Here is a 25,922-nt window from a genome sequence, read left to right as displayed (position 1 = left end):
TACATCTGTATTTTCGTAGTTGAGATCGTGTTTTAAGTCCAGCTTGGTATTGGAGCAATTCTTAAAAGTTTAAAGTAATAAACGGGGCAATGGTTGCGTATTAGGAGGTTGAGGGGCCCTGGGATAGCAATGCCACCTAACACCAAATGCCAAACCAGGACAGTTTTGAGAGCGGAGGGTTAACAAAGCAGTAAACCTGAATTTCCCTACAGAGGTGAAGTGGCCATAATAATTCTTCAAAAATTGCATCTTAACACATTTATTTGTTTGATTTTCAAAGTAACAAAGATATATTTGGTAAATCAGAGGAGGAAATTAAACTCTTACCATCTCTAAAAATTATTCAAATATTTCATCTTCCTGGAGCCTTGGTGGCGCAGTGGTTAAGAGCTCAGGTGCCAACCAAAAGGTTGGCAGTTCAAATCCATCAGTCGCTCCTTGGAAACCTTGTGAGCCAGTTCTACTCTGTCCTACAGGGTCACTGTGAGTTGGAATCAGCCAACCCCAACAGGTTTTCTCGCCTTCCACAGTTTTTCTAGACTCCCCTTTTCCCGTCCTGGGTTGAATGCCCGTCTCTGTAGCTGTAGGACAGTGACTGTCAATCAGGGGACCTCACTGAGACATCTGGCAGTGTCTGGTAGCTGTAAGTAGAAATCCACTGGACTTCAGGGGCAGGGAGGTTGATCTGGAGATGTTTTTTGTTGTGACAATCAAAGGGATGCTACTGCCATCTAGTGGGTAGAGGCAATGATGCAGCTTGACATAGGTGAATGCACAGGACAGCACTCCCATTCACCTCCAACCAAGAATTATCCATTCCAAAAGTCAATTGCACAGGGGCTGAGAAACCCTGCTGTGTGGTGCCTTTCTCCCACGCGCCTGTCAGTTTGACATACTGTGCGGACTTGTGTGTTGAGGTGATGCTGGCAGCTACGCCACCAGTATTCACATACCAGCAGGGTCACCCATGGTGGACAGGTTTCAGTTGAGCTTCCAAACTAAGACAGACTAGGGAGAAGACTCAGAAGTTTACTTCTGAAAAGCATTAGCCGGTGAAAACCTTATGAATAGCAGCAGAACATTGTCCAATATAGTGTTGGAAGATAAGCACCTCAGGTTGGAAGGTACTCAAAAGTTGACTGGGGAAGAGTTGCCTCCTCAAAGTAGAAAAAAGTAGAGTCGACCTTAAAGATGTGGATGGAGTCAAGCTTCCAGGACCTTCATTTGCTGATGTGGCACGACTCAAAATGAAAAGAGACAGCTGCAAACATCCATTAAAAATCGGAACCTGGAATGTACAAAGTATGAATCTAGGAAAATTGGAAATTGTCAAAAATGAAATGGAAAGCATAAACATCAATATCGTAGGCATTAGTGAGCTGAAATGGACTGGTATTGGCCATTTTGAATTGGACAATCGTATGGTCTACTATGCCAGGAATGACAACTTGAAGAAGAATGGTGTTGCATGCATCACCAAAAAGAACATTTCAAGATCTATTCTGAAGTACGATACTGTCGGTGATAGGATAATATCCATACACCTATGAGGAATGGGTTATGAGGAATACCAGTTAATATGACTATTATTCAAATTTACCCACCAGTCACTAAGGCCAAAGATGAAGAAATTGAAGATTTTTACCTGCTTCTGTAGTCTGAAATTGATTGAATATGCAATCAGGATATATTGATAATTACTGGTGATTGGAATGTAAAAGCTGGAAACAAAGAGCAAGGATCAGTAGCTGGAAAATATGGCCTTGGTGAAAGAAACGATGCGGAGATCACATGATAGAATTTTGCAAGGCCAACGACTTTTTCATTGCAAATGCCTTTTTTCACCAACATAAATGGCCACTACACACATGGACCTCGCCAGATGGAATACACAGGAATCAAATCAACTACATCTGTGGAAAGAGACAATGGAAAAACTCAGTATCATCAGTCAGAACAAGGCCAGGGCCCGACTGCGAAACAGACCATCAATTGCTCATATGCAAGTTCAAGTTGAAACAAGAAAATTAGAACAAGTCCACAAGAGCCAAAGTACAGCCTTGAGTATATCCCACCTGAATTTAGAGGCCATCCCAAGAATAGATTTGACACGTTGAACACTAATGACTGAAGACCAGACAAGTTGTGGAATGACATCAAGGCCATCGTGCATGAAGAAAACAAAACACCCAGTGCCATCGAGTCGATTCCGACTCATAGCGACCCTACAGATGAAGAAAACAAGAGGTCATTAAACAGACAGGAAAGAAAGAAAAAATCAAAATGGATGTCAGAAGAGACTCTGAAACTTGCTCTTGAACGTCGAGCAGCTAAAGCAAAAGGAAGAAATGATGAAGTAAAAGGAAAGGGTGGCTCAAGAAGACAGTAAGGTATTATAATGACATGTGCAAAGAGCTGGAGGTGGTAAACCAAAAGGGAAGAATACGCTGGCATTTCTCTAGCTGAAAGAAATGAAGAAAAAATTCAAGCCCTCGAGTTGCAATAGTGAAAGATTCTATGGGAAAAATATTAAGTGACACAGGAAGCATCAAAAGAAGATGGAAGGAATACACAGTCATTATACCAAAAAGAATTGGTCGATGTTCAGCCATTTCAAGACACAGCATATGATCAGAAACCGATGGTACTGAAGGAAGAAGTCCAAGTTCCACTGAAGGCAATGGTGAAAAACAAGCCTCCAGGAATTGATGGAATATCAATTGAGATGTTTCAGCAAACAGATGCAGTGCTGGAAGTACTCATTTTTCTATGCCAAGAAATTTGGAAGACAGCTATCTGGTCAATCGACTGGAAGAGATCCATATTTATGCCTATTCCCAAGAAAGGTGATCCAGCTAAATACGGAAATTATAAAACAATATCATTAATATCACACACAAGCAAAATTTTGCTGAAGATCATTCAAAAGCAGCTGCAGCAATATATCAACAGGGAACTGCCAGCAATTCAGGCAATTTCAGAAGAGGTCATGGAACCAGGGATATCATGTTAGATGGATCTTGGCTGAAAGCAGAGAATACCAGGAGGATGTTTACCTGTGTTTTATTGACTATGCTAAGGCATTTGGCTGTGTGAATCATAACGAGTTACGGAAAATGTTGTGAAGAATGGGAATTCCAGAACACTTAGTTGTGCTCATGAGGAACCTGTACATACATCAAGAGGCAGTTGTTCGGACAGAACAAGGGGATACTGAGTGATTTAAAGTCAGGAAAGGTATGCGTCAGAGTTGAACCTTTCACCATACCTATTCAATCTGTATGTTGAGCAAATAATCTGAGAAACTGGACTATATGAAGAGGAATGGGACATCAGGACTGGTGGAAGATTCATTAGCAATCTGCTTTATGCAGATGACACAACCTTGCTTGCTGAAAGTGGAGAATTGAAGCACTTACTATTGAAGATCAATGACCAAAGCCTTCAGTATGAATTACACCTCAACATAAAGAAAACAAAAATCCTCACAGCTGAACCAATAAACAACATCACGATAAACAGAAAAGATTGAGGTTGTCAAGGATTTCGTTTTACTTGGATCCACAATCAACACCCACGGAAACAGCAGTCAAGAATTCAAAAGACACGTTGCATTGAGCAAATCTCCTGCAGAAGACCTCTTTAAAGTGTTGGAAAGCAAAGATATCACCTTGAAGACTGAGGTGTGTCTGACCCACGCCATGGTATTTTCAATAGCATCTTATGCATGCGAAAGCTGGACAATGAATAAGGAAAACAGAAGAATTGAGGCCTTTGAATTGTGGTGTTGGTGAAGAATATTGAAAATACCGGGGACCGCCAAAAGAATGAACAAATCTGTCTTGCAAGAAGTACAACCAGAATGCTCCTTAGAAGCAAGGATGGCGAGACTACATCTTACATACTTTGGACATGTTCTCAGGAGAGATCAGTTCCCAGAGAAGGACATCATGCTTGGTAAAGTACAGGGTCAATGAAAAAGAGGAAGACCCTCAACGAGATGAATTGACATAGTGGCTGCAACAATGGGCTCAAGCATAACAATGATTGTGGGCATGGCACAGGACCAGGCAGTGTTTCATTCTGTTGTACATAGGGTCAGTAAGAGTCGGATCGACTCGATGGCACCTAACAACAAGAAGCAATGTTCTACTCACTGGGAATACAGCATTGCTGTATTAAAAAGGATTCCTGCTGTAGTGAAGTTTATTCTCACAGAGGAAGACAGGGAATGATAGTTTCAGATAGTGACAAATATTATGAAGAAAATTAAATAGCCCTGGTGGCGCAGTGGTTAAGAGGTCTGCTGCTGACCAAAAGGTCAGTAGTTCGAATCTACCAACTGCTCCTTGGAAACCCTAGGGGGCAGTTCTGCCCTGTCCTATAGGGTCGCTATGAGTCAGAATCGACTGGACAGGAACTGGTTCAACCGGCTTAACGCAATAAGGAATGATGCGGCCAGAGCACATACTCTAGATAGGGTGGTCAGGGAGGACATTTCTGAGCAGATGACATTTGAGCTCATGACACGGGTTAGCCAGCCGTGGAAAGCTCTAGGCTAGAGGAAGAGCGATTCACGCAAAGGCAAAGCATTTGGAAAGACCCTGAGGCAGAAACGAAGTAGAACATTCAATGAAGAGAAGGAAGACCAATATAACCAGAGTAAAGTGGACTACGAGTTGACGTGAAATGGGGTGGGGGGACAGGTTGATCACGCATGCCAAGGAAAAGTTTGGATTTTATTCTAACTACAATCGGAAGCTGTAACAGCCTGTTGGGCAGTTTTAAGCGAAAGAGTTGTATGTTCTCATTTGTTTTTACAAGGTCACTCTGGCTTTTTAAGACTTGTTATAAAATGCTTTCGTGACATTCCTGGCTACCTCGGGTCAAAGGAGAACCCTCACAGATTCAGAAGGGGACACTCTAGCCGCCGGGTCGACGGAATTAACGCTGGGCACTCTTTGGTTCTTCAGAGAAGTCAGTCGCTTCCGGGAGCGGCCCGGAGCCCGGAGCCTTCCTCTCTATCCGCCGGCGTCTCTGTGGTTGCCGGGGCCCCGCCCCTCCCTGGCCGGAGCGCGGTCTTTGCACTCTGCTGGGAGCTGAACGTGGGACCGGTGTGCTGCCGCTTCGGTCGGGTCCAGGTCATGGCTCTCCCGGCGGCGGCGGCGGCGGCGGCCGCGCCCGGGGCCGGCGCGAGGTGAGCCGGGCGGCTGGGGGGTGTCGGGGGAGAGCCAGGCCGCGGACGACCCGCTCGGGACTCTCTGAGGAAGGGGCAGTCCAGTCCTAGCCTGTGCTCCTGAAGTCACCTCCCCGGCTCGAGTGACTTGTGAGCGAGAAGGGGCGCCCACCCCACCCTCCGTGCGAGGCCGCCAGCACCGACACTGGCCTCCTTCCTCGAGCCTTCGCGGAACGTCGGCCACCCGCTGTACTCCGAGTGCGGGCTGTGCGGGCTCCTCGCCCTCGGGACTGGCGTTGTTGTTTTGTTTAAAGAACCTCAGTCCTTCTCAGTTCTTGGTGCGCTGTCTTTGGGAATCCCTCTTGTTTATTTTATTATCTTCCTCTTCGTTCTTTATCCTCAATTCCACTTCACTCCCCTTCACAGACACCCACTCTGGTGCATTTAAATGAGTGTCTTTACAGCCCACCTCATTTCAGTTTGTGTATGTATTACCTTGAAAAATTCATCGAATGGATTCCGACTCATAGCGACCCAGTGGAACAGAGTAGAACTGCCCAGTAGTGTTTCCTCGGCTGTAATCTTTATGGGAACAATCGCGGGGTCTTTCTCCTGCTGAGCTGCTGGGTGGATTCCAGCCGCCAACCTTTTGCCTAGCAGCCTAGCATTTAACCATTGTGGTTTTGAATTCGTATAAATGTCAATATGCTGTGAATATTTTTAAGTCTCTTTTACTCAACCTTGTGTTCTTGAGATAATCCATGCTAATGCATTGCCCACTGAGTCGATTCTAGCTCATGAGGACCCCAAGTAGAACTGCTCCATAGCGTTTTCTTAGCAGTAGTCTCTATGGAAGCAGCTCACCAGGCCTTTCTTCCGTGGTACTACTGGGTGGGTTGAAACTGCCAAACTTTAGGCTAGTAGGCAGCACCATGTGTGCCACCCAAGGTCCTTTCATCCATGCTGCTGTAACATAAATATGCTACGGTACATAAGTCTAGTTTTCACTTTGCTGCATGTGCTATCCCATGTGTATTACCAAAACCCGTTGCTGCGGAGTCGATTCCAACTCATAACGACCCTGTAGGACAGAGTAGAACGGCCCCATAGGGTTTCCAAGGAGCGCCTGGTGGACTCGAACTGCCAACCTTTCAGTTAGCATCTGTAGTTCTTAACCATTACACCACCAGGGTTTCCACCCTGTGTGTATAAACCCCTAAAATGAATAAATAAAATCTTACCCATTCCCTAGTGGTGGATGCCTAGATTGCTTTCAGTTTTTTTAACCACCAAAAACCGTACTGTAATGAATATTCTGGAACTTTTCTCTTCTTGGATATAGGTGAGTTTCTCTTGGTTATTCCCTCTTACCCCCCACCCGCCGGGATGCTGGATCATATCTAATTCTGCTAGATTGTTCTTTGGAATGGTCACACCAGTTTATATGTCCCACCAGCAGTACACAAAGGTTCCTGTTTCCTCATATTCCCCCAACACTTGGTATTGTTCGGTTTTCTAATTTTTATCAATCTGATGGGTGTGAGGTGTATCCCACTGTGTTAATTTTCATTTCTTATATTTATTAGGATTTGAGTTTTCATTTTGTGGGTTGCCTGTTCATATCTTTTTCCACCTTTCTATGCATTTCCTGTCTTTGTGATGTATAGGACTTTCTTGTATGTTCTAGATTTTACATTCTGCAAGTACCTTTTCCAAGTTTTAACTTAATCAGTGGTATTGGGTTGAAGAAAAATATTTAATTGTGATTAAGTTAAATCCATCAGGTTTTCCCTCTTACAGTTTGTAGGTTTGGGGTCTTATTTGAGAAATTTCTTCCCACTTAGACATCATTAAAAAAAAAAAAAACCCAAAACCATTGCCATAGAGTCCATTCCAACTCATGGCAACCCCATGTGTTACAGAGTAGAACTACTCCATAGGGTTTTTCTTGGCTGTAATGCAGCCATTTGAAAACTACTCTTGCCATCCAGGGACCTTCAGCACCATTAAAATATTGCTTATTGAAATATTCTTCGGCATTTCCTTCTGTTAACTTTTTTTTGTTTATTGTGTTATAGTTTAAAGTGTACAGAACAAATTAGTTTCTCATTAAACAATTAATACACAAATTGTTTTGTGACATTGGTTACCAACCCCGCGATGTTTCAACGCTTTCCCCTCCTTCCGTTAACCTAGTAGTGTCAAAGTGTTACTTTTCACATTTAGATTTTTGATCCATTTGGAGTTTTTAAAATTTATTTTTTAAATGGTTTGAGGTCATAACCCAGATTTTCCTTCACTGTTTCAATTTACAGATTAATTTATTTTAATTAATTAATTTACAGATGAGTGGATAAACAAAATGTGATATAGACATACAATGGAATATCACTCAGCCATGAAGAGAAATGGAGTGCTGGTACATGCTACATCAGTGAACCTTGAAAACACTGTGCTGAGTGAAATAAGCCAGACTCAGTAGGACAAATTCTGTATGATCCCACTTATATAAATATCTAGAATAGACAAATGCATAGAGACAAAAGTTTATTAGTGGTTACCAGGGACTGGGGGGAGGAGGGAATGAGAGTTATCACTGAAGGGATACTGATTGTGTTTATGGTGATGTAAAACTTTTGAAAATAGATAGTGGTGATGCTAGTACAATGTGGTGAATATAAGTAATGTCACTGAATTGTATGTTTAAAAATAGTTAAAATGGCAAACTATATAATATATGTATATATATAATCACAATAAAATAAAAAATATAATTAATAACTAGAGACGCTGTGTGGTATAGTTGTTAAGAACACAGATTTCTTGGAGCCAGGCTGCACTGTGTTCAGACCCTAAGGCCACGCTTAATAGATGGGTAACAGGACAAGTTACTTAACCTTTTTGCCTCAATTTCCTCATCCTTAAATAAGGTTATAGTCTATATCTCTTAAGATTGTGAAGATTAAATGAATTAATATACTTAGAATAATACTGAGTAGTATGTGCTTAATAAGTGCTGGCAATTATTGGTATTAGTATTAATGTATCCTTTCTTGGGACGTAACCTCTATTACGTGCCTATATAAACATAGGTCTGTTTTTTGTCTCCCTGTTCCACTGGTCTTTTTGTTCCTGTATTAATGCCACACTTTGTTATTACTCTAGCCCTGTAATATGTTTTGTCCTAATAACCTGATGGTTTTGAGTCTCTTCCTCCCTCTTTCCTATTCTTCACTGCTGTCCTAAACTATGCATCTTTATTCTTCCACATAAAGGTCCTCAGAGAAGTCCTGCTGGGCTTTTGATTAGTATTGTATTGAGTTTATAGACTACTTTTGTTAGAAAGGAAGTTTTTATAATATTAAGTCATGCCATTTCTATCTATGTAGGTCTTCTTCCTTAAAGGTTAATTCCTGCATATTTTGTAGCTTTTCTATGCTTTCGTAAATGACATCTTATTTTCTTTATATTTCTAGTTGATTATCGCCAGCATGTTGTTGTTAGTTGCAGTCTAGCAGAACACTGTTGGTATTTGTATATTAACCTTGTCTCTAGCAACGTTGCTGATGAACTCCTTTTATTTCCAACAGTTTATCTATTGATTTGTGTGTGTTTCCTGTGTAACAGATCAAATCGTCTGCAAATCATGATAATTTAATCTCCTCCCTATTAACTCTTTTACCTCATTTCTTTCTCTTGCTTTAGCGAGAACCTTAAAATCCTTGATCAAATGGGCATCTTTGTCTTGTTTGTGACCATAAAGAGAATAAGGCTAAAGTTTCTTAATTACGTTTTGTGCTATAGGTTTTTGGTAGATAATCTGTTATAGCATTTATCAACTTAAAGAATTTCTTTTATATTCCTGGTCTATTCCCAGCCTACCATCTTCATCATTAGGAAACCATTGGGGGCCTGGCCCCAAACAGAACAATGCAGATAAGCCTGATAACTGCTCTCTAAGGCTTACCTGCCCCCTTGGGCTTCTCCTGTTTCTCTTCTTTAGGCCCAGGGTAGATCTGCAATTTCTCCAGCGGTTCCTTCAGATACAGAAGGTTTTGTTTCCCTCTTGGTCATCACAGAGTGCCTTGATGTTCCTGACCCTTCTGTGTGTGGTCCTGGTGGGTAAGTGAGTGAGCCTAGGCTCGAGGAGGGAGGGAAGCCCTGGTTTGGGGTCCCTTTCCATCTCTCTGGGGTACTGATGAGACAAGGACTCAGGAGGAAGCTTCCCACCTTCCATTCTTACTCCTCATCACTGATTTCTTTGACTCCTCCTCCCCCAGAACAACTGGTTATCTACCAGGTTGGCTTGATTCCCAGTCAGTACTACCGGGTCCTGGGGAACAAAGACTTGGATGGGTTTAAGAGCCTGACATTCCTGGCTGTCACGCTCATCGTTCTCAACTCCACGGTAAGGTCTTTACTTCTCCTTGTGTCTCTCTTCCTCTCCAGCCTAGTATGAGCGGAACGCCGGTGGGACTTAGCCACCAGGAAGCAGGAACCCATCTGTGGGTGTATGTTCCCTCCCTTTTCGGGGAACTTGAGGGATAACTTCCCTGAAGATCAGAACCCCAAGCAGGGCATTGATATTGCTATCAGGACCCCTTCCGTAGGGGTTTCAAGCTCTGAGCGCTAACCATGAGGTTCTGATTTAATTCAGCATTTAATGGAAATGACCATTGTCCTTTTCATTCCTAGAATTTTTTTTCCTAAGAAAGTAATCCTAAATTTTATTTTATTTTATTTATTTTTATTGTGCTTTAGGTGGAAGTTTTACAGCTTGTTAATTTCTCATTCAAAAATTTATACACATATTGTTTTGTGACATAAGTTGCAATCCCCACAATGTGGCAGCACGCTCCCCCTTTCCACCCCAGGTTCCCTGTGTCCCTTTGACCAGTTTCTGTCCCTTCCTGCCTTCTCCTCCTGCTTTTGGACAGGAGCGGCCCATTTAGTCTCATATATCTGATTGAACTAAGAAACACATTCCTCACATGTATTAATTTTTTGTTTTACAGTCCTGTCTAATCTTTGTCTGAAGAGTAGGCTTCAGGAATGGTTTCAATTCTGGGTTAACAGAGCATCCAGGGTCCATAGTTTCATGGGTTCCTCTAGTCTGTCAGACCATTAAGTCTAGTCTTTCTACATGAATTTAAGCTCTATTACATTTTTCTCTTGCTCTGTCCAGTACTCTCTGTTGTATTCCCTGTCAGGATAGTCATTGGTGGCTTGTTCCTAGAATTTTTGCTGCACGGAGCTCAGAGTACTTTAAAACCGCCATCAGCAGCCAAAGCTGCTACTCTTCCTCTGGGGGACTGAGCCCGTGACTCAGCCTGGCACCAGGTCACACCTTCCAGCCTTTGCACTTGCCGCATTCTCGCCTGGAGTGACCTCTTTCCCCTGGCCCCCTCTCTCACTTGGCTAAAGCCTACTCATCTTTCAAGTTACCTCTGTGGCATCTCTTCCAAGTCCTCCCAACTTCCTCCTCCAGGTTTCCTCTACCCTTTCTCCGTACTTCCCTAATACCTTGCCTGGACTCTGCTGTAGCACTCTTCCCGCCTTTGTGACTGTTTCCTTGCTAGACTGTGAGCTCATTGTTATTTCCCTAGTGCTTAAGACATAACAAAAAAACCAAACCCATTGTCATCGAGTCTGTTCCGACTAAAGCGACCCTATAGGACAGTCAAATTGCCCCATAGGGTTTCCAAAGAGTGGCTGGTGGATTCCAACTGCCAACCTTTTGGTTAGCAGCCATAGCTCTTAATCACTGTGCCACCAGGGCTCCATACTGGCATAGGTGCCTGGTAAATGGTGAGTGAAGGAGGGTTAGGGCTCTGCTAGGACTCAAGCCTACTGCTCTGTGTCAGGACATGTTTCCTGGAGGAAGCCATTTCTCATGACACTTTGGCTTAAACTATGATGGGTCTTCAGTCAGTAAGCACCTGTGTCTGCAGAACCCTGCTCCAGGCTTTGGGGACAGGAGTAGAACCTAAATGGAATAGAAGTTATAATTCCCAACCTTCAGAAGCTCATCAGGTCTTAGAATAAGGTAGTAAAAAGCATGTAGAAAGGGGCTAAAGGGCCTCCCTTTGGTATTTGGTGATGGAATGAACACATGCGCAAATGAGGAAGGGAAAATCCCATGACTTGACGCTTTAAACAAGCCAAAGTGCTGCGTGGACAGAGTAATCAGTGTGAGCTGGGGCGAGTCAGCAGAGGCTTTCTGCCAGCACTGAGCTTTGAGCTGAGACTTGCAGGAAGCCATCTTTCTCTCCCTTGCCTCTTCCATTGCCTCCCTACTGCACAGCTCAAGAGCTTTGACCAGTTCACCTGCAACCTGCTGTACGTGAGCTGGAGGAAGGACCTCACTGAGTACCTTCATCGCCTCTACTTCCGGGGCCGCGTGTACTACACCCTCAACGTGCTGCGGGATGACGTCGATAACCCGTAGGCACCAAACCACCCCCCATCCTTGCTACCCTCTGTGTGGCCCTGTCAGTCTGGCTTAGCCCTAAGGAATCCTGGTGGCAGACCCCTTGGAGATCACCTTCAGTCTTTATGGGCAAATGTTGCTGCCTAGAGCCATGGGGGCGGGGTTGCTCTGCAGAGGCCCCCTGGAGAGGCTGCAGGGCTGAGGCTAGGAAGCTGAAAAGAAGGGGCCAGGACTCTGGGGGGCAGCTCCCTTTTGTCCATTTTGTGTCCTGGGCTTTCAAATAAGGTACTCTCTGAAGAAAGCGTCCTTGCCAGAAGAGCTAGAAAACCAGTTCTGGGGTTTTCAGTCTTGTCTAGGGCTCAGTCTAGGGTCAAAATCTCCATTCTGTCACATCCCAGTTTATAGCTCTTAAGCTCACTAAGCCCCAGGTTCCCTTCTGTAGAATGGGGGTGATTATAGCTCCTATCTCAGAGGACGTGTGAGGATAAAATGGTGTGATTCGTGTTAGGCACATGATTCTATGCCTGGCATATAGCAAGTGTCCCAGTGTAAGTTAGCTATTATTTTACAGGTGAGGAAACCAAGGCCCAGAGATAGCAAGTGACTTACCCAACGTCACGTCTCACTGGGAGTCGGAGGAATCTGTGGCTCTGGTGGTGGAATGGGACATAATGGGGTCTGTCCTCCACACTCCCAGCCCCTCCCCACTCACGACACTCCCAGCAAACACTGTTGTTTAGGGTGACCTTCCACGTGGTCAAGCTGAGCTTTGCAGCTAAGATTCTTGGCAGGCTGCTACTACTTACTTACCTTCTAGACCTCTTCTCCGTGGCTTCACCCACACGAAGCTTCTGCAGCCAGATAGCTAAAATGGGGGCGGGCACACAGAAAAATTGGGGAGGATTGAGATAAATGGCACAGCTTTCCTGATCTTCCGGAAGCTGAGCTCACCCGCCCCAAAGTTTTTATTTGGCTGAGCTCAGCTGGCTCAAACTCCTGGTGCTGGCCTTTCAGTCCCCACTTTCACTGAGTGATAAACTGAGGCACCACAAGAAGCCCCTCTCCAGAACCCTGTTTAAAGCTCCTAAAGGTCTAGCTGCCTCTGGGAAATCAGTCCTTGTCTGGTCCACCTTCCCATGGGCTCGTGTGGATAAGAGGTGGTGTGAAACTGTCTTGGCTCTCTACCCCTTGAGCCCAGCTCCCTGGGTCCAGTTACTCCATGTTGTTGGCTACAGAGACCAGCGCATCAGCCAGGACGTGGAGCGTTTCTGCCGGCAGCTCAGCAGCATGGCCAGCCAGCTGATCATCTCCCCCTTCACCCTCGTCTACTACACGTATCAGTGCTTCCAAAGGTGAAGCTCTCCCCCTCCTGGGACCCTCCTCCATCTTGGCTTAGTGTTTCCTCAGAGGTCACTTGCTAACACGTTGGGCTGAGTCAGCTCTCAGGTCAGGGTCCAGGAGAGGCTTGTCTTCCCTCCCTCCCATCTGCACCCCAGGAAGTCTTCCTGTCTTACATGCCCAGGCCCCTGCCCTCCCTTTGGCCCCATGGTGTTTGTCACAGAGATCTTGGTGCTCTGACAGCTTAGACCAGGTACCAGATGTTCCCATGCAGGAGTCCCACAGAGCTGCTGAGGTGGGACAGGGGCTACCTGGGAGAGGGCAGGAATTAGGGCTGAGGTCTCCCTCTCTCCCTTTCTGGCTTTCAGCACAGGCTGGCTCGGGCCTGTGAGCATCTTCGGGTATTTCATCCTGGGGACCGTGGTGAACAAAATTCTGATGGGCCCCATCGTGGCGAAGCTGGTGCAGCAGGAGAAGCTGGAGGGTGATTTCAGGTGTGTCTCTCTGAAGTTTCCATGCTGGGCGTATGGCTAAGGGAATGGGGTTTGGAGACAGACCACCTAAGTTCAAATTGCAACTGTGTGATCTTGGGCAAGGCCCTTAACCTTGCTAAGCTCCAGTTTTCTTACCTCTAAAATGGGGGTGATGCTGTGCCTGCTTAGAAGGTTGTTGTGAGGATTAATGAGATTATACATGAGAGGCTCTGAGAACAGTGATAGGCCTTCACCATTATCATCATCCCTTGGCCTCCTCACATGCTCCTGGTTTAACTACCCTGTTTCGGGTCAGTTTGGGCCTGGAAGCCGGTGGGTTCAGCCCCTGCTCTGTGCTTCTTGGCCTCCCACTTCAGCCCTGGCCCTGGGAGGATGAGGTGCTGTGGGCAGGGACGTGTCTTCCCTCTCCAGGGAAAGGTGAAGGCAGGCCCTGATTCTAGAGCTCCCACTGCCCCCTCCACCCAGGCCCTGGGGTGTCCCACCCCTGTGGCAGTCCAGGGATAGGGTTGGGCTAAGGCAGCAACAATTTTGAGGTGGGATTGGGCTCCTCTTTGTCTGAGGGCTTTGATTGTAGTGTTCTGAAAGAAGAGGGGCCAGTCCCTGTTGTCAGCACGTTTCCCTTTGGTCTGTCCAGGTTCAAGCACATGCAGATTCGGGTGAATGCCGAGCCTGCTGCTTTCTACAGGTAAGTCAGGTGGAGGCCACTCCTGTCTTGTCAGACCTGAGAGTGGAGGGAGTAGAGAAGGAAGGGCACCACCAGCTTTTGTCCCTGAGCTTAGGGCTGAGCGTTCTCGCACTTGGTGTGACCTGCCCCTGCACCTCTCTCTGTACTTGTCTGCCTCACTCTTAGGTCCACGGGTTGGTTCTGAAGCTGGTGGTGCCGCTGTGTGGCTGGCTTTAGTCTTAGTGGCCTGGAATGGCCCCTGAATTTGTTCAAAGAATAAAATGAATGAATGCTTGGTCATCTTGCTGGTGACTGTGCGACGTTTCCTCTGCCTCTGCTTGTCTGTATGTAAAGTGACTTCCTGGCAGTGCCTGAGGTCAAGACTGATCCTCCCTCTCTAGCATGGGAAGGGATGGGAGCCTCTTACCGTGTGACCTCCTGACAGCAGCATTGGGAAATCCCTTCCCTTTCCTCCGGGGCCAGTGAGTCCCTGCCCTCCGCCTCATGTGAGACCTCTGGAATCAGAGTTTGGACTGATAGTGCAGGCCCCAGACCAAAAAACCAAGAACCAAACCCAGTGCCATCGAGTTGATTCCGACTCATAGCAACTCTATAGGACAGAGTAGAGCTGCCCCATAGAATTTCCAAGGAGCACCTGGTGGATTTGAACTGCCGACCCTTGGGTTAGTAGCCGTAGCACTTAACCACTACGCCACCAGAGTTTCCAGGCCCCAGACGACTGTGTTTAAGTCGCGGAAGCAACTCCTTGGATCGCCTGCACGTTGGGTGGATCTAATAGCTGGTGGAACCTTTGCTTGCAGTTTGCAGCTGTCACCACTTGGGGGCGCCAAAAATACTAGGACTCAAGGGTTTGTTTTGGGGGTGGGTAGGGCTGGGTGTGTGGTAAGTTTGCTTTTGGAGTCAGCAGCTTCTGCTCATAAAGCTCTAGGCTCTGAGAAAAGCAGATGAGTTCTTGGAGCGCCAGGCAGGTTTTTGTGCAGCCTCTTTGTAAAATCTGACAGCAGTGCCCTGCCTCCTTCCGTCACCTTTTCTAGTGGAGACTTTCTGCCATCCTCGAAGCCCCAAGTCATTTCCCCTGGAGGAGCTTTCCAGATTCCCTTGGTGGTCAGGCCTGTCTATTGCCATGGCCCTGAAGACATGCGTCTAGTATAACACTCCATGTTCCCGGGGAGAATGCAGTGCCTTCTGCCTGCCTATCCCAGCTGCGAGCCTCGCAAGCACAAGGACTGCTTGATCCACCTCTTTTTCCCGTTAGCCTACTAGCACAGGAATCCCTGGGTGGTGCAAACGGTTCATAGTTCTACTCTGACACGTGTGGGGTCACCATGAGTTGGAATCGACTTGATGGTAACTGGTGTTGGCTATCACAGAGCCTGGCACATAGTGGCCACTCTGTATCTTTGTTCAGTAAAAGCAAAGCCCCTTATATGCCTGGCATCTTATATGTGGTAACTCTAATGCTTACTCACAGCTCTCACTGGTGTCCCTGGGTGGCACAGACGGTTAAGCGCTTGACTGCTGGCCAAAAGGTTGGCAGTTTGAACCTACTCAGAGGTGCCTCGGAAGAGAGCCCTGGTGATCTGCTCCCAAAAGGCCACAGCCTTGAAGACCCTGTGGAGCAGCTCTGCTCTGCACATGTGGGATTGCCCTGAGTCAGAAATGACTCAGCAGAAACTAAGAGCAACAGCCTATTACACAGGTATTATTAGCTCCATTTTTGAGGTGAGAAAACTGAGACTCAGAGGCTTAAGTAACCTATCAGCATGGCCCAGCTAGTAACCGGCCAGAGCCAGGATTTGAACCAAATCTGTCCAGCTCTAGAGTTCATGTTCTCTTGTGCACAATACCCTAAGAGATGAATGAAGCAATGAACAGGTACTAGCTGCAGAAAGGGTCTGAGGCTGAGATTATCTGGATGGGATTGGCCCCTAAGGAGGATGTGCTGAGGGGCAAGGAGTCCCCCAGCCTGGCTGAGGCTCTGCTGGGCTTTCTCGTCAGAGCTGGGCACGTGGAGCACATGAGGACAGACCGCAGGCTGCAGAGGCTCCTGCAGACCCAGAGAGAGCTGATGTCCAAGGAGCTCTGGCTGTCCAGTAGGTGGAGGGAGCCTGGCTCCCAGGGCCGTGGAGGTGGGAGCCATGGCATGGGAGCCCCCTTCCCTCCCCACCCCTCCCTACTTCCTCTCAGCTCCTATCAATTTTCTCTGATGAAGGAGTTGCCAGGGAGCCATGGCCTTTGCCACGAGTGCTCTCAGGAGAATGAAGACTGAGGGACTAGCTTGGCCCCCTTGGCTTCCTGCTCCCCAGCCCAAGAGTTATATCTCCTGCAGAGCACGTGACTGGCCCAGGTCTCTTATGCAGTGTGTCTTCTGTAGTTGGCGTCAACACGTTTGACTATCTGGGCAGCATCCTGAGTTACGTTGTCATCGCAATCCCCATTTTCAGTGGGGTCTATGGAGACCTGAGCCCCACAGAGCTTAGCACTCTGGTCAGCAAGGTGAGAATCCCTCTTGGTGACCCCTCAGGTGTGCCCTTTGGCCCGCCCAGGTCCGAGACCTCCACTGACTGCTCTTGTCCTGTCCAGAATGCCTTCGTGTGCATTTACCTCATCAGCTGCTTCACCCGACTCATTGACCTCTCTACTACGCTGTCCGATGTGGCAGGGTACACGCACAGGTGAGGCTGTGGCCAGCCCTCTCTAGTCCCAGAGTAAAGTGTGTGCCACTGGAGATGTAGTTGAATGATAAAAGGAACAGACAAACACACTATACAGTAGAGGGTGTGAGACAGGAAAAGGAGTATGACCTTCACCTGGGCCCCCCAGACCCTGCCTCAGGTTTTCATTTCTTGCCAGGATTGGGGAGCTGCAGGAGACCCTGCTAGACATGTCCCTGACGTCTCAGGACTCTGAGAACCTGGATGAGAGTGAGTGGGACTTGGACAAGTGAGTATTGGGCTGGCAGTGGGTGCAGTACTTGAGAATAAGGCAGGTCTGGAATCACCCAGCTGAGTTCTCCCAGGAGCCCTGCGCTGCCCCAGCCAGGTGGCAGGGCTGTTGTGAGGATTAAGTGAAAGAAATCTGCATCATGTGAGGACACGTTATGTGCTCACAGACGATGTTGCTGTTCTGGCATCCAGTGTGTTCTTTTATGTCACTTCCCCAGCTGATGGAAGCAGAGTACACGCATGCCTTCTGCCTGGGCCCAGATAACAAAACAGAAATCTGAACAGTGTCTGTCCTGCCTCTTCCTCCTCCTCCCGCCCGACCCCTGACCCCGAGCCCTGACGCCTGCCCTTCCTCACCACCACGACGAGTCGCCGTTGAGGTGATTCCAACTCATGGCAACCCCGTGTGTGTCAGAAGAGAATTGTGCTTCATAGAGTTTTTAATGGCCGATCTTTTGGAAGTAGATCACTAAGCCTTTCTTCTGAGGCACCTCTGGGTGGACATCAACCTTCCATTAGGTAGCCGAGTGCTTTAACGGTTTGTACCACCCAGGGACTCCTTGCTTTTCCTCGGGTCATGTCTGTTCTTGGTTCCCCACACCTCACTCAGACCCAGAGATTTTTTTTTTTTTTTTTTTTTTTTTGGTGCTTTAGATGAAGGTTTACAGATCAAGTTAGTTTCTCATTAAACAATTAATACATATATTGTTTTGTGACATTGGCTGCCAACCCTGCAATGTGTCAACATGCTCCCCTTCTCAACCTTGGGTTCCCCGTTTCCATTTGTCCAGTTTTCCTGTCCCCTTCTCCCTTCTCACCCTTGCCCCTGGGCTAGTGTCCCCATTTAGTCTTGCATACATGGTTGAGCTATGTGTGTTATTGCTTATTTTATGGGCCTGTCTAATCTTTGGCTGAAGGGCAAACCTCAGGAGTGACTTCAGTACTGAGTTAAAAGGGTGTCCAGGGGTCATACTCTCAGTGTTTCTGCAGTCTCTGTCAGACCAGTAACTCTGGTCTTTTTTTGTGAGTTTGAATTTTGTTCTACCTTTTTTCTCCCGCTCTGTCTGATCCTTGTTAGAGCAGTCGGTGGTGGTAGCTGGGCACCATCTAGTTGTGGTGGATTCAGTCTGGTGGAAGCTGTGGTAGTTATGGTCTGTTAGTCCTTTGGACTAATCTTTCACTTGTGTCTTTTTTTTAATTGTTTATTATTTATTTTTTTATTAACTTTTATTGAGCTTCAAGTGAACGTTTACAAATCAAGTCAGACTGTCACATATAAGTTTATATACACCTTACTCCGTACTCCCACTTGCTCTCCCCCTAATGAGTCAGCCCTTCCAGTCTCTCCTTTCGTGACAATTTTGCCAGCTTCCAACTCTCTCTATCCTCCCATCCCTCCTCCAGACAGGAGATGCCAACACAGTCTCAAGAGTCCACCTGATACAAATAGCTCACTCTTCATCAGCATCTCTCTCCTACCCACTGTCCAGTCCCTTTCATGTCTGATGAGTTGTCTTCGGGAATGGTTCCTGTCCTGTGCCAACAGAAGGTTTGGGGACCATGACCACTGGGATTCCTCTAGTCTCAGTCAGACCATTAAGTATGGTCTTTTTGTGAGAATTTGGGGTCTGCATCCCACTAATCTCCTGCTCCCTCAGGGGTTCTCTGTTGTGTTCTCTGTCAGGGCCGTCATCAGTTGTGGCCAGGCACCAACTAGTTCTTCTGGTCTCAGGATGATGTAGGTCTCTGGTTCATGTGGCCCTTTCTGTCTCTTGGGCTCTTAGTTATCGTGTGACCTTGGTGTTCTTCATTCTCCTTTGCTCCGGGTGGGTTGAGACCAATTGATGCATCTTAGATGGCCGCTTGTTAGCATTTAAGACCCCAGATACCACATTTCAAAGTGGGATGCAGAATGTTTTCATAATAGTATTATTTTGCCAATTGACTTAGAAGTCCCCTTAAACCATTGTCCCCAAACCCCCGCCCTTGCTCCGCTGACCTTTGAAGCATTCAGTTTATCCCGGAAACTTCTTTGCTTTTGGTCCAGTCCAGTTGAGCTGACCTTCCATGTATTGAGTATTGTCCTTCCCTTCACTCACTTGTGTCTTTGATTTTCTTCATTCTCCCTTGCTCCAGACCAGGTGGGATCAGTGGAGTATCTTAGATGGCCACTGTCTTAGTCATCTAGTGCTGCTATAACAGAAATACCACAAGTGGATGGCTTTAACAAAGAGAAATTTATTCTCTCATAATTCTAGGAGGCTAGAAGTACAAATTCAGGGTTCCAGCTCCACGGGAAGGCTTTCCTTCTGTGTCGGTTCTAGAGGAAGGTCATCATCATCAGTCTTCACCAGGTCTAGGAATTCTCAGTGCAGGGACCCTGGGTCCAAAGGACACACTCTGTTCCTGACACTACTTTCTTGGTCCTCTGTCTCTCTTCTCCCTTCTCTGTTTTATGTTTCAAAAGAGATTGACTCAAGATACAATCTAATCTTGTAAATTGAGTCCTGTCTTATTAACATAACTGCCTCTAATCCTGCCTCGTTAACATCATAGAGGTAGGATTTACAACACAAAGGAAATCCACATCAGGTGACAAAATGGTGGACAGTCACACAATACTGGGAGTCATGACCTAGCCATGTTGATAACACATTTTGGGGGTGACACAGTTCAGTCCATAACAACTGCTCACAAGTTTTTAAACCCCTAGATGCTACTCACCAAAGTAGGATGTAGAACATTTTCTTTAGAAACTGTTCTATACCAATTGAGCTAGGTGTCCCCTGAGACCAAGGTGTCTTTATTCACTTACCTTTCATGCTCTGTGATGTTTCTGATCCTTCTGTAGTTTCAGGATTTGTTTCATCACCTTACTTTTCTTGGGAAAATACTTACCTTTTCTGTGTCTCAGTTTCTTTATCTCTAAAAGGGGGAGTCCCTGGGTGATGCATACAATTAATGTGCTTGGCAGCTAACCAGAAGGTTGGAGGTTCAAGTCCACCAGAGGCACCTCAGAAGAATGTCCTGACAGTCCGCTTTTGAAACGTCAGCCACTGAAAACCTACGGGGCCAAGATCTACTATGACATACGTGGGGTCACCATGTGCTGGAATCTATTCAATGGCAACCACTTTTTTGGTTTCTTTTCCTCTTAGGGTTGTTATAAGGATTAAATATGATAGTCCGTGAAAAGTGCTTAGACAGTGTCTGACTACACAGTAAACTTTCCCCCCAAATGGGGTAGTCTGCATTCCAGGACCTACAGTCAGTTCTCTCTTCTTAGAACTAATGCCTTAACTGTTGCCCCTGGGCAGAAGTGAAGCTTCATGCAACTGTGAACCCAGAGGCTGGGTGATGGTGCAGAGACCTTAGGAAATGGTTATCTTGTTGGGGAGACAGAATCCACTGAAAGCCAGGACCCCAACTCCTTAGAATTACTTTCCCCATTCTTATTAACACTCTAGTCCCACTATGACACAGTGGAAAACCACCAATATTAGAATTAGACAAATTCAGTTCTGCTCCTTACTGCTCTGTGACTTTGGGCAAGTTACTTCGCACCTGACTCTTGGTTTCCTCATCTGCCAAATGAGAGAATACCTATGAGTCGTGGGTGTTAAGATGAACTAAGATCAGTCATGTATGAGCTTTGCCCAGCCTGGTACAGTAGGTCCCCCACCTCCACCCAAATCCAAAGTAATGGCCTGAAGGAGAAGCGCCTCCCATGGAAATACTGTTGCTGCTTCTCTCCCCCATTCTCTCCTCTCCTCTGACCTCAGGGCCCCAGGATGGCCAGCAGAGCCAGCAGACACAGCTTTTGTCCTTGAGCGGGTCTCCATCTCTGCCCCCTCCTCTGATAAGCCCCTAATCAAGGACCTGGGCCTGAAGATCTCCGAGAGCCAGAGCCTGCTCATCACGGGCAACACAGGCACTGGCAAGACCTCGTTGCTGCGGGTTCTGGGCGGTCTCTGGGCGAGCACACGGGGTGAGAACCACCCCTACCCCGCCCCAGCCTTGGCCCTGGGAAGGGGGAGGGCGGTGTGGTGGAATCCTGCCTTTTTTGTTGGGGAAACAGGATGACGAGGCAGAGAGAAAAGGAGGGGGCAGTTACCTTCTCTGGGAGATCTCAAGATAGGGGTTTCTGTGGGCCCTGCAGGCTCAGTGCAGATGCTGACAGACTTCGGACCCCACGGGGTGTTGTTCCTGCCACAAAAGCCCTTCTTCACTGATGGGACCCTTCGAGAGCAGGTCAGCCAGGTTTGGGGCCCTTCCTCTCCTCCCCTCCCCTTCTTTCCCCTTCCCTCCCCTCCCCATCCTCTCACAGCTGGGCTCTCTGGCATCATGGTTGCTGGCAGGTCTCAGACTCTAGGGAGTTACAGAGCAGAAGGTGGGATGTTTGAAGAACACTGCACGTTCAGCACCCACAGATTGGGCCGGTGTGCTGGGAGGAACTTCTGGGGCTGCAGGCCAGAATCATACCTGTTTGCTGAGCACCAGTGTTGGATTCTGGGGCCTGTTTCCTCCCAAATACTTCTAAGGTTGCAGCGACCCTGTCTCGGCACCTGCCAACCCCCAGCCTCTCTATGGGCCCTCAGGCCTGGGTCTTCCCTGGTGTCCTCAGGTGGCATGGAGCCTGGCCTCTCTGGCAGTTCCTGGGGTGTTTCTTGGGGAGGGTGCACTTATGTGCTGACCCACCTTTTGCTGGCCTTCTTCCTAAACCAGTGTGGTTTTTGTTTTATCAGGTGATTTATCCCTTGAAGGAGATCTACCCAGACTCAGGTGAGCTAGAGCCTCCTCAGGTCCTGTCCTCCCATCTCAGTTGTCCCTGTACTGCCTGACCGTGGCCTCACATGAGCCTTTTGGGAGAGACCCCAACCAGCTGCTGGCTTCAGGTTGGGTCCCCTCCTCCTCCTTCGACAGTGTACTATTTTGGGGTCTGTACTCTTACCTCATTTAGCTCTGTCGTCCCCTCCTTGAGCAGAGACACCCATTGGAGGAAGGACAGTGATGATCTCCTTCCTTATCTCACCCGGCCCTTCTGATGGCCCTTGTTACCTGCCATGATGTGCCCCATCTGTGTATAATTTGGCCGCCCAGAAGAGCTGGTCGCTGGAAAAAGCCTTCTCTGTTTTGTAGGTTCTACTGATGATGAGAGGATCATGAGGTTCTTGGAGTTGGCGGGCCTGGTAAGTGGAGACAGGACCCTGCTGAGATCCAGAGCCCACCTGGTAGCACCACTGTCACTTCCCACCCACAGGTGCTGACACCAGCAGAGCCGGGCTCGACTATCTGGGCCCAGGACTGGAAGTGTGAGCCTGGGGCTGGGGGCCACAGGAGTACAAAGCTGGAGTGCAAGGATGAAGGCAGTGGGGGCTGTTGGCCAGATACTGGTGATTAGGGGATGTACTCTCTGTAGAGAATTTTAAAACAACAGTAAAGCTGACTACGTCAGTCTGCTGTTATCGTCATCATGCTCCAGCAATTCTAAACAACGTAGTTCATAGCATACCTCCCCGCCCCGACGGGGGTGCATATCTGTCTCAGAGGCATGCATGTGATGAGGGCTGGGAGAGCACCTCAGGGTGGCAGGAACCAGGGATGGGCCCTTTGACACGTCATTCATCTGGGTCTGTTACAGTCCAGCTTGGTGACAAGGACAGGGGGCCTGGACCAGCAAGTCGATTGGAACTGGTAAGAATGGGTTTGAGGTGCTCCTGAGGCAGCTCCCTTGCAAAGGCAATGGCTCCCAGGGGTCGCCCAGAAATAGAGATGACTCCTGACCCCAAAGCCCAGGTGTTTGGATAGTCTGTTGAGGGCATGTTTTATGCCCTCAGGAGCAGAGTTTGGGCCTCACCTGTGTGGGCAGCAGGGCTGTGGTTGAACGTAGAGTGAGTGACTTCCATCTGTCTGCAGAGAGAGCCTCTTGCCCACACCCATTCTAGGCAGAGGCCAAGCTCTGTCACTTCAGAGCCTTAGCCCAGCGTTGTGGGGCTTCCAGCGGTCACCTCTCATTCCCCTTTCTCAGGTACGACGTTTTGTCTCCCGGGGAGATGCAGAGGCTCTCCTTCACCCGGCTCTTCTACCTGCAGCCAAAGTATGCAGGTGAGGACCGCCCTGTAGGTACATGTGCCAGGCACTGCGTGTGCTCCCCACTACAGCCGCATGTATTCATTTGCTTCCAGGCAGGTGTGCACATGTTTAGGAGAGCACACCTGGGCGTGGCTGGACATCTCTCTGGACCCTGTAGGGGAGGCCCGTAGTCCTCCTTCCCTGCCTTCTGCTGAGCCGGACTGCATCACAAGCCGCATGGCAGGCCTCGGCCAGTGAGGCAGTGGTGCTTCATTGTGGGGCTTCAGGGTGCCCCCTCCAAGCAGCTCTGGATACATTATAATACGATTTATAACTTCCCTGCCATTGCAGCAGCTGGGGCCAGGGAGCCAGCCTGAGGGGTTGTCATTTTATGCCCCTCAGGCTTTGCCATCAGATGAAAGGACATCCCTCCAGCTGTGCCTGGCAGAGGGGTGGCCAGTGTGGACTTTTCCAAAGGCCACTATCCTTGGAGGAACTGACTCCCTTGGTTGAGTGGTTCCAAGGAGTGGCTGGTGCCTATCCTTAGGAAGCTGAGGAATATAGTCTCACCACTGGTGGAAGGATTCCCAGATGGGGCCTGGCTCCTTTGGCCTGTCCTTCCTCAAGGCAGGGCTCCTGTCAGCCAGAGGAGCACTCATCCTGCCTCTAGGTCCCCATGTGGGCTGCAGGAGAAGCAGAGGCAGGTGGCGGGCAGGACTTTGATCTGTTCCTGCATGTTTGGCCTTCAGTGCTTGACGAAGCCACCAGTGCCCTGACAGAGGAGGTGGAGAGCGAGCTGTACCGCATCTGCCAGCAGCTGGGGATGACGTACGTCAGCGTGGGGCATCGGCGCAGCCTTGAGAAGGTACCCGTGCCCATGAGGAGGCCTAAGGAGAAGGGGAAAGAACCCAAAGGCTGGGCCTGGCTGGGGCCAGAGACTCCTCAAATGGGGAGAAGGGGTGGCAGAGAGGGCAGGGAGCTGATGGGCTCCCGGTCTTGCGGCCAGGGCAGCCTGACCTCATTGTGGTGGTGTCTCTTACAGTTTCATTCCTGGGTTCTCAAACTCTATGGAGGAGGCAGATGGGAGCTGACCAGAATCAAAGCAGAATGAAGTCAAGGATACAAATGGCCACCAAAAGGAAAGCCAAGCTCCAGCAGCTTGGGCAATTCCCAGGAGAGACCGGGAAGACTGACCGGGGCAGGAATGAGCCTGGGTTAGTCTCACAGGTCCTGTGTGGGGTTGCAGACAGCAGTGGGCTCAGCCTGGTCTGGGTCTCCATGGGGCATCCAGCCTCAGCCAGGGCTCCTGCTGCCTCAGCTGGACCCTCCGTGTACGAAGTGCTGATTACTTAGAAGTTACTTCAGACCGTGTTTTTTACAGAAAAATCTCAACATGTGGGATCTACAAGAAATGAAGAGTCAAAGTGGAAAGAGAATTGGAGTCAAGAGATCCTGGAATCTCTTGCTCTTAAATCAGTTAAATTTTGCAACAGTAGATTTTTAACTTTAATTAAACTAACCATTTAAGTTTTATAACTTTTTTAAAAAGAAAGTTAAAAATAAAATTTTTTTTTTTTTTTTTTTTTGCCGCTTTTCCTTTCCATCTTCTCTGTTAGAGGATAATCTTTGTTATTGGATCTCCAGGCTTGTGTTTGAGAGCCTGGAGGGAAGGGCACAGAACTCTCCATTCTTCTGAAACCTCATGGTTTTTCACTTCACTCTACATCCCCCTCTTCCTCTTTTGTCAGTCAAGTACCTGAGCCACTAACCTCTGGAGCCCCACTGTTTCCCCAGATGAAAATAAATCTCTTTTCCCTTAGTCAGCTAAAATAAAATTGGGATTTTTTTTTTTTTAAATCTCTTCTGGGAACAAGAACAAATTAAACAGACAAAACCCAGAAAGCACAAAAGCATGGAAAGTTAGTTGGGCTCTAGAACAGTGTTCCCTAAAGTTCAGTTGTCTGCATGCCACCTTCATGACTTTTGTCAGATGTATGTACTGCTTGTACTGTTAACTGCTTGTCATATTTTCTTTAAATCAACTCGTTTTTAAATTTAAATGTATTTTTTAAACAAATGTATTTTTGGAAGAAATTTTACCCTTGACATAAGTCGAAAGTATGTAAAATACATAGAAATGTTATCCTTATATTCCTTTCATCACTCTTCTGAAGACTGGGGGCTCTGGGGCAGGACAGAAAAGCAGTCTTTTATCATCAAGTATCTGCTCACCATATTAACGTACGTATCATAAAGGCACCTCAAACCCAACATGTCCAAAACTGAACTGATCTTTCCCCATAGCCTTTTCTGGTGTCCTCTATCCATACAGCTGCCTGAGCCAGAAATCTAATCGTCCTTAATGCACGCCCCTCATCCTTTTACCCAGTCCCTCACCAAGTTCTGTCAGTTCTACCTGTAAGTAGACCTTTCATCCATCTCCTTTTCTCCATCCCCTTTAATCTTATCTGGAAGAAACTCAGGACAGGTAGAAAGGTGAGAAAAAACCACAAGGAGAACCAAGGAACAACAGGCTGGTGGCAGCTGCACTCTGAAGAAAGGAATGTTAGGAGACAGCCTAAGCCCCATCACTTGGGGAGTGTTAGTAACTGGTGGTATAGGCACATTGCTGATGATAATGCAGCCATTGAGAACAAAGGCACATCAGTTATTTGTTCGTCAAATACTGACTGAACACCTACCTTATATGAGACACTTTTCTAGAGTCCAGGCTTACAGTGAGGAACGAGGTGGACCTGGTGCCACCCTCATGGAGCTTACA

The 25,922-nt window shown here is 47.6% G+C and overlaps 1 protein-coding gene across 3 annotated transcripts; it reads left to right on the top strand.

Annotated features, from left to right (window-relative positions):
- The first annotated feature begins 5,012 nt into the window (after positions 1 to 5,012).
- ABCD4 (ATP binding cassette subfamily D member 4) lies at positions 5,013 to 25,538 on the top strand. Of its 3 annotated transcripts, XM_049898622.1 has the most exons (19): positions 5,013 to 5,197; positions 9,180 to 9,298; positions 9,457 to 9,584; positions 11,481 to 11,620; positions 12,842 to 12,958; positions 13,313 to 13,438; positions 14,073 to 14,123; positions 16,122 to 16,216; positions 16,498 to 16,619; positions 16,707 to 16,798; positions 16,977 to 17,066; positions 20,851 to 21,056; positions 21,228 to 21,319; positions 21,814 to 21,850; positions 22,208 to 22,257; positions 22,710 to 22,762; positions 23,097 to 23,173; positions 23,890 to 24,005; positions 24,183 to 25,534. In XM_049898622.1, the coding sequence occupies exons 1-19, from the start codon at positions 5,145 to 5,147 to the stop codon at positions 24,249 to 24,251; spliced, it is 1,833 nt and encodes a 610-aa protein (XP_049754579.1). In that variant the 5' UTR covers positions 5,013 to 5,144; the 3' UTR covers positions 24,252 to 25,534. The 3 variants fall into 3 exon arrangements, with proteins under 3 accessions (XP_049754579.1, XP_049754580.1, XP_049754581.1); XM_049898623.1 differs by lacking the exons at positions 16,122 to 16,216; positions 16,498 to 16,619; positions 16,707 to 16,798 and having other exon boundaries at positions 24,183 to 25,535; XM_049898624.1 differs by lacking the exons at positions 5,013 to 5,197; positions 9,180 to 9,298; positions 9,457 to 9,584; ... (1 more) ...; positions 12,842 to 12,958; positions 16,122 to 16,216 and having other exon boundaries at positions 13,352 to 13,438; positions 24,183 to 25,538.
- Positions 25,539 to 25,922: the final 384 nt, after the last annotated feature.

This window comes from Elephas maximus, chromosome 10, assembly GCF_024166365.1.
Source record: "Elephas maximus indicus isolate mEleMax1 chromosome 10, mEleMax1 primary haplotype, whole genome shotgun sequence".
NCBI classification, from domain to species: Eukaryota; Metazoa; Chordata; class Mammalia; order Proboscidea; family Elephantidae; genus Elephas; species Elephas maximus.
This window is presented reverse-complemented; position numbering and strand designations above follow the sequence as displayed.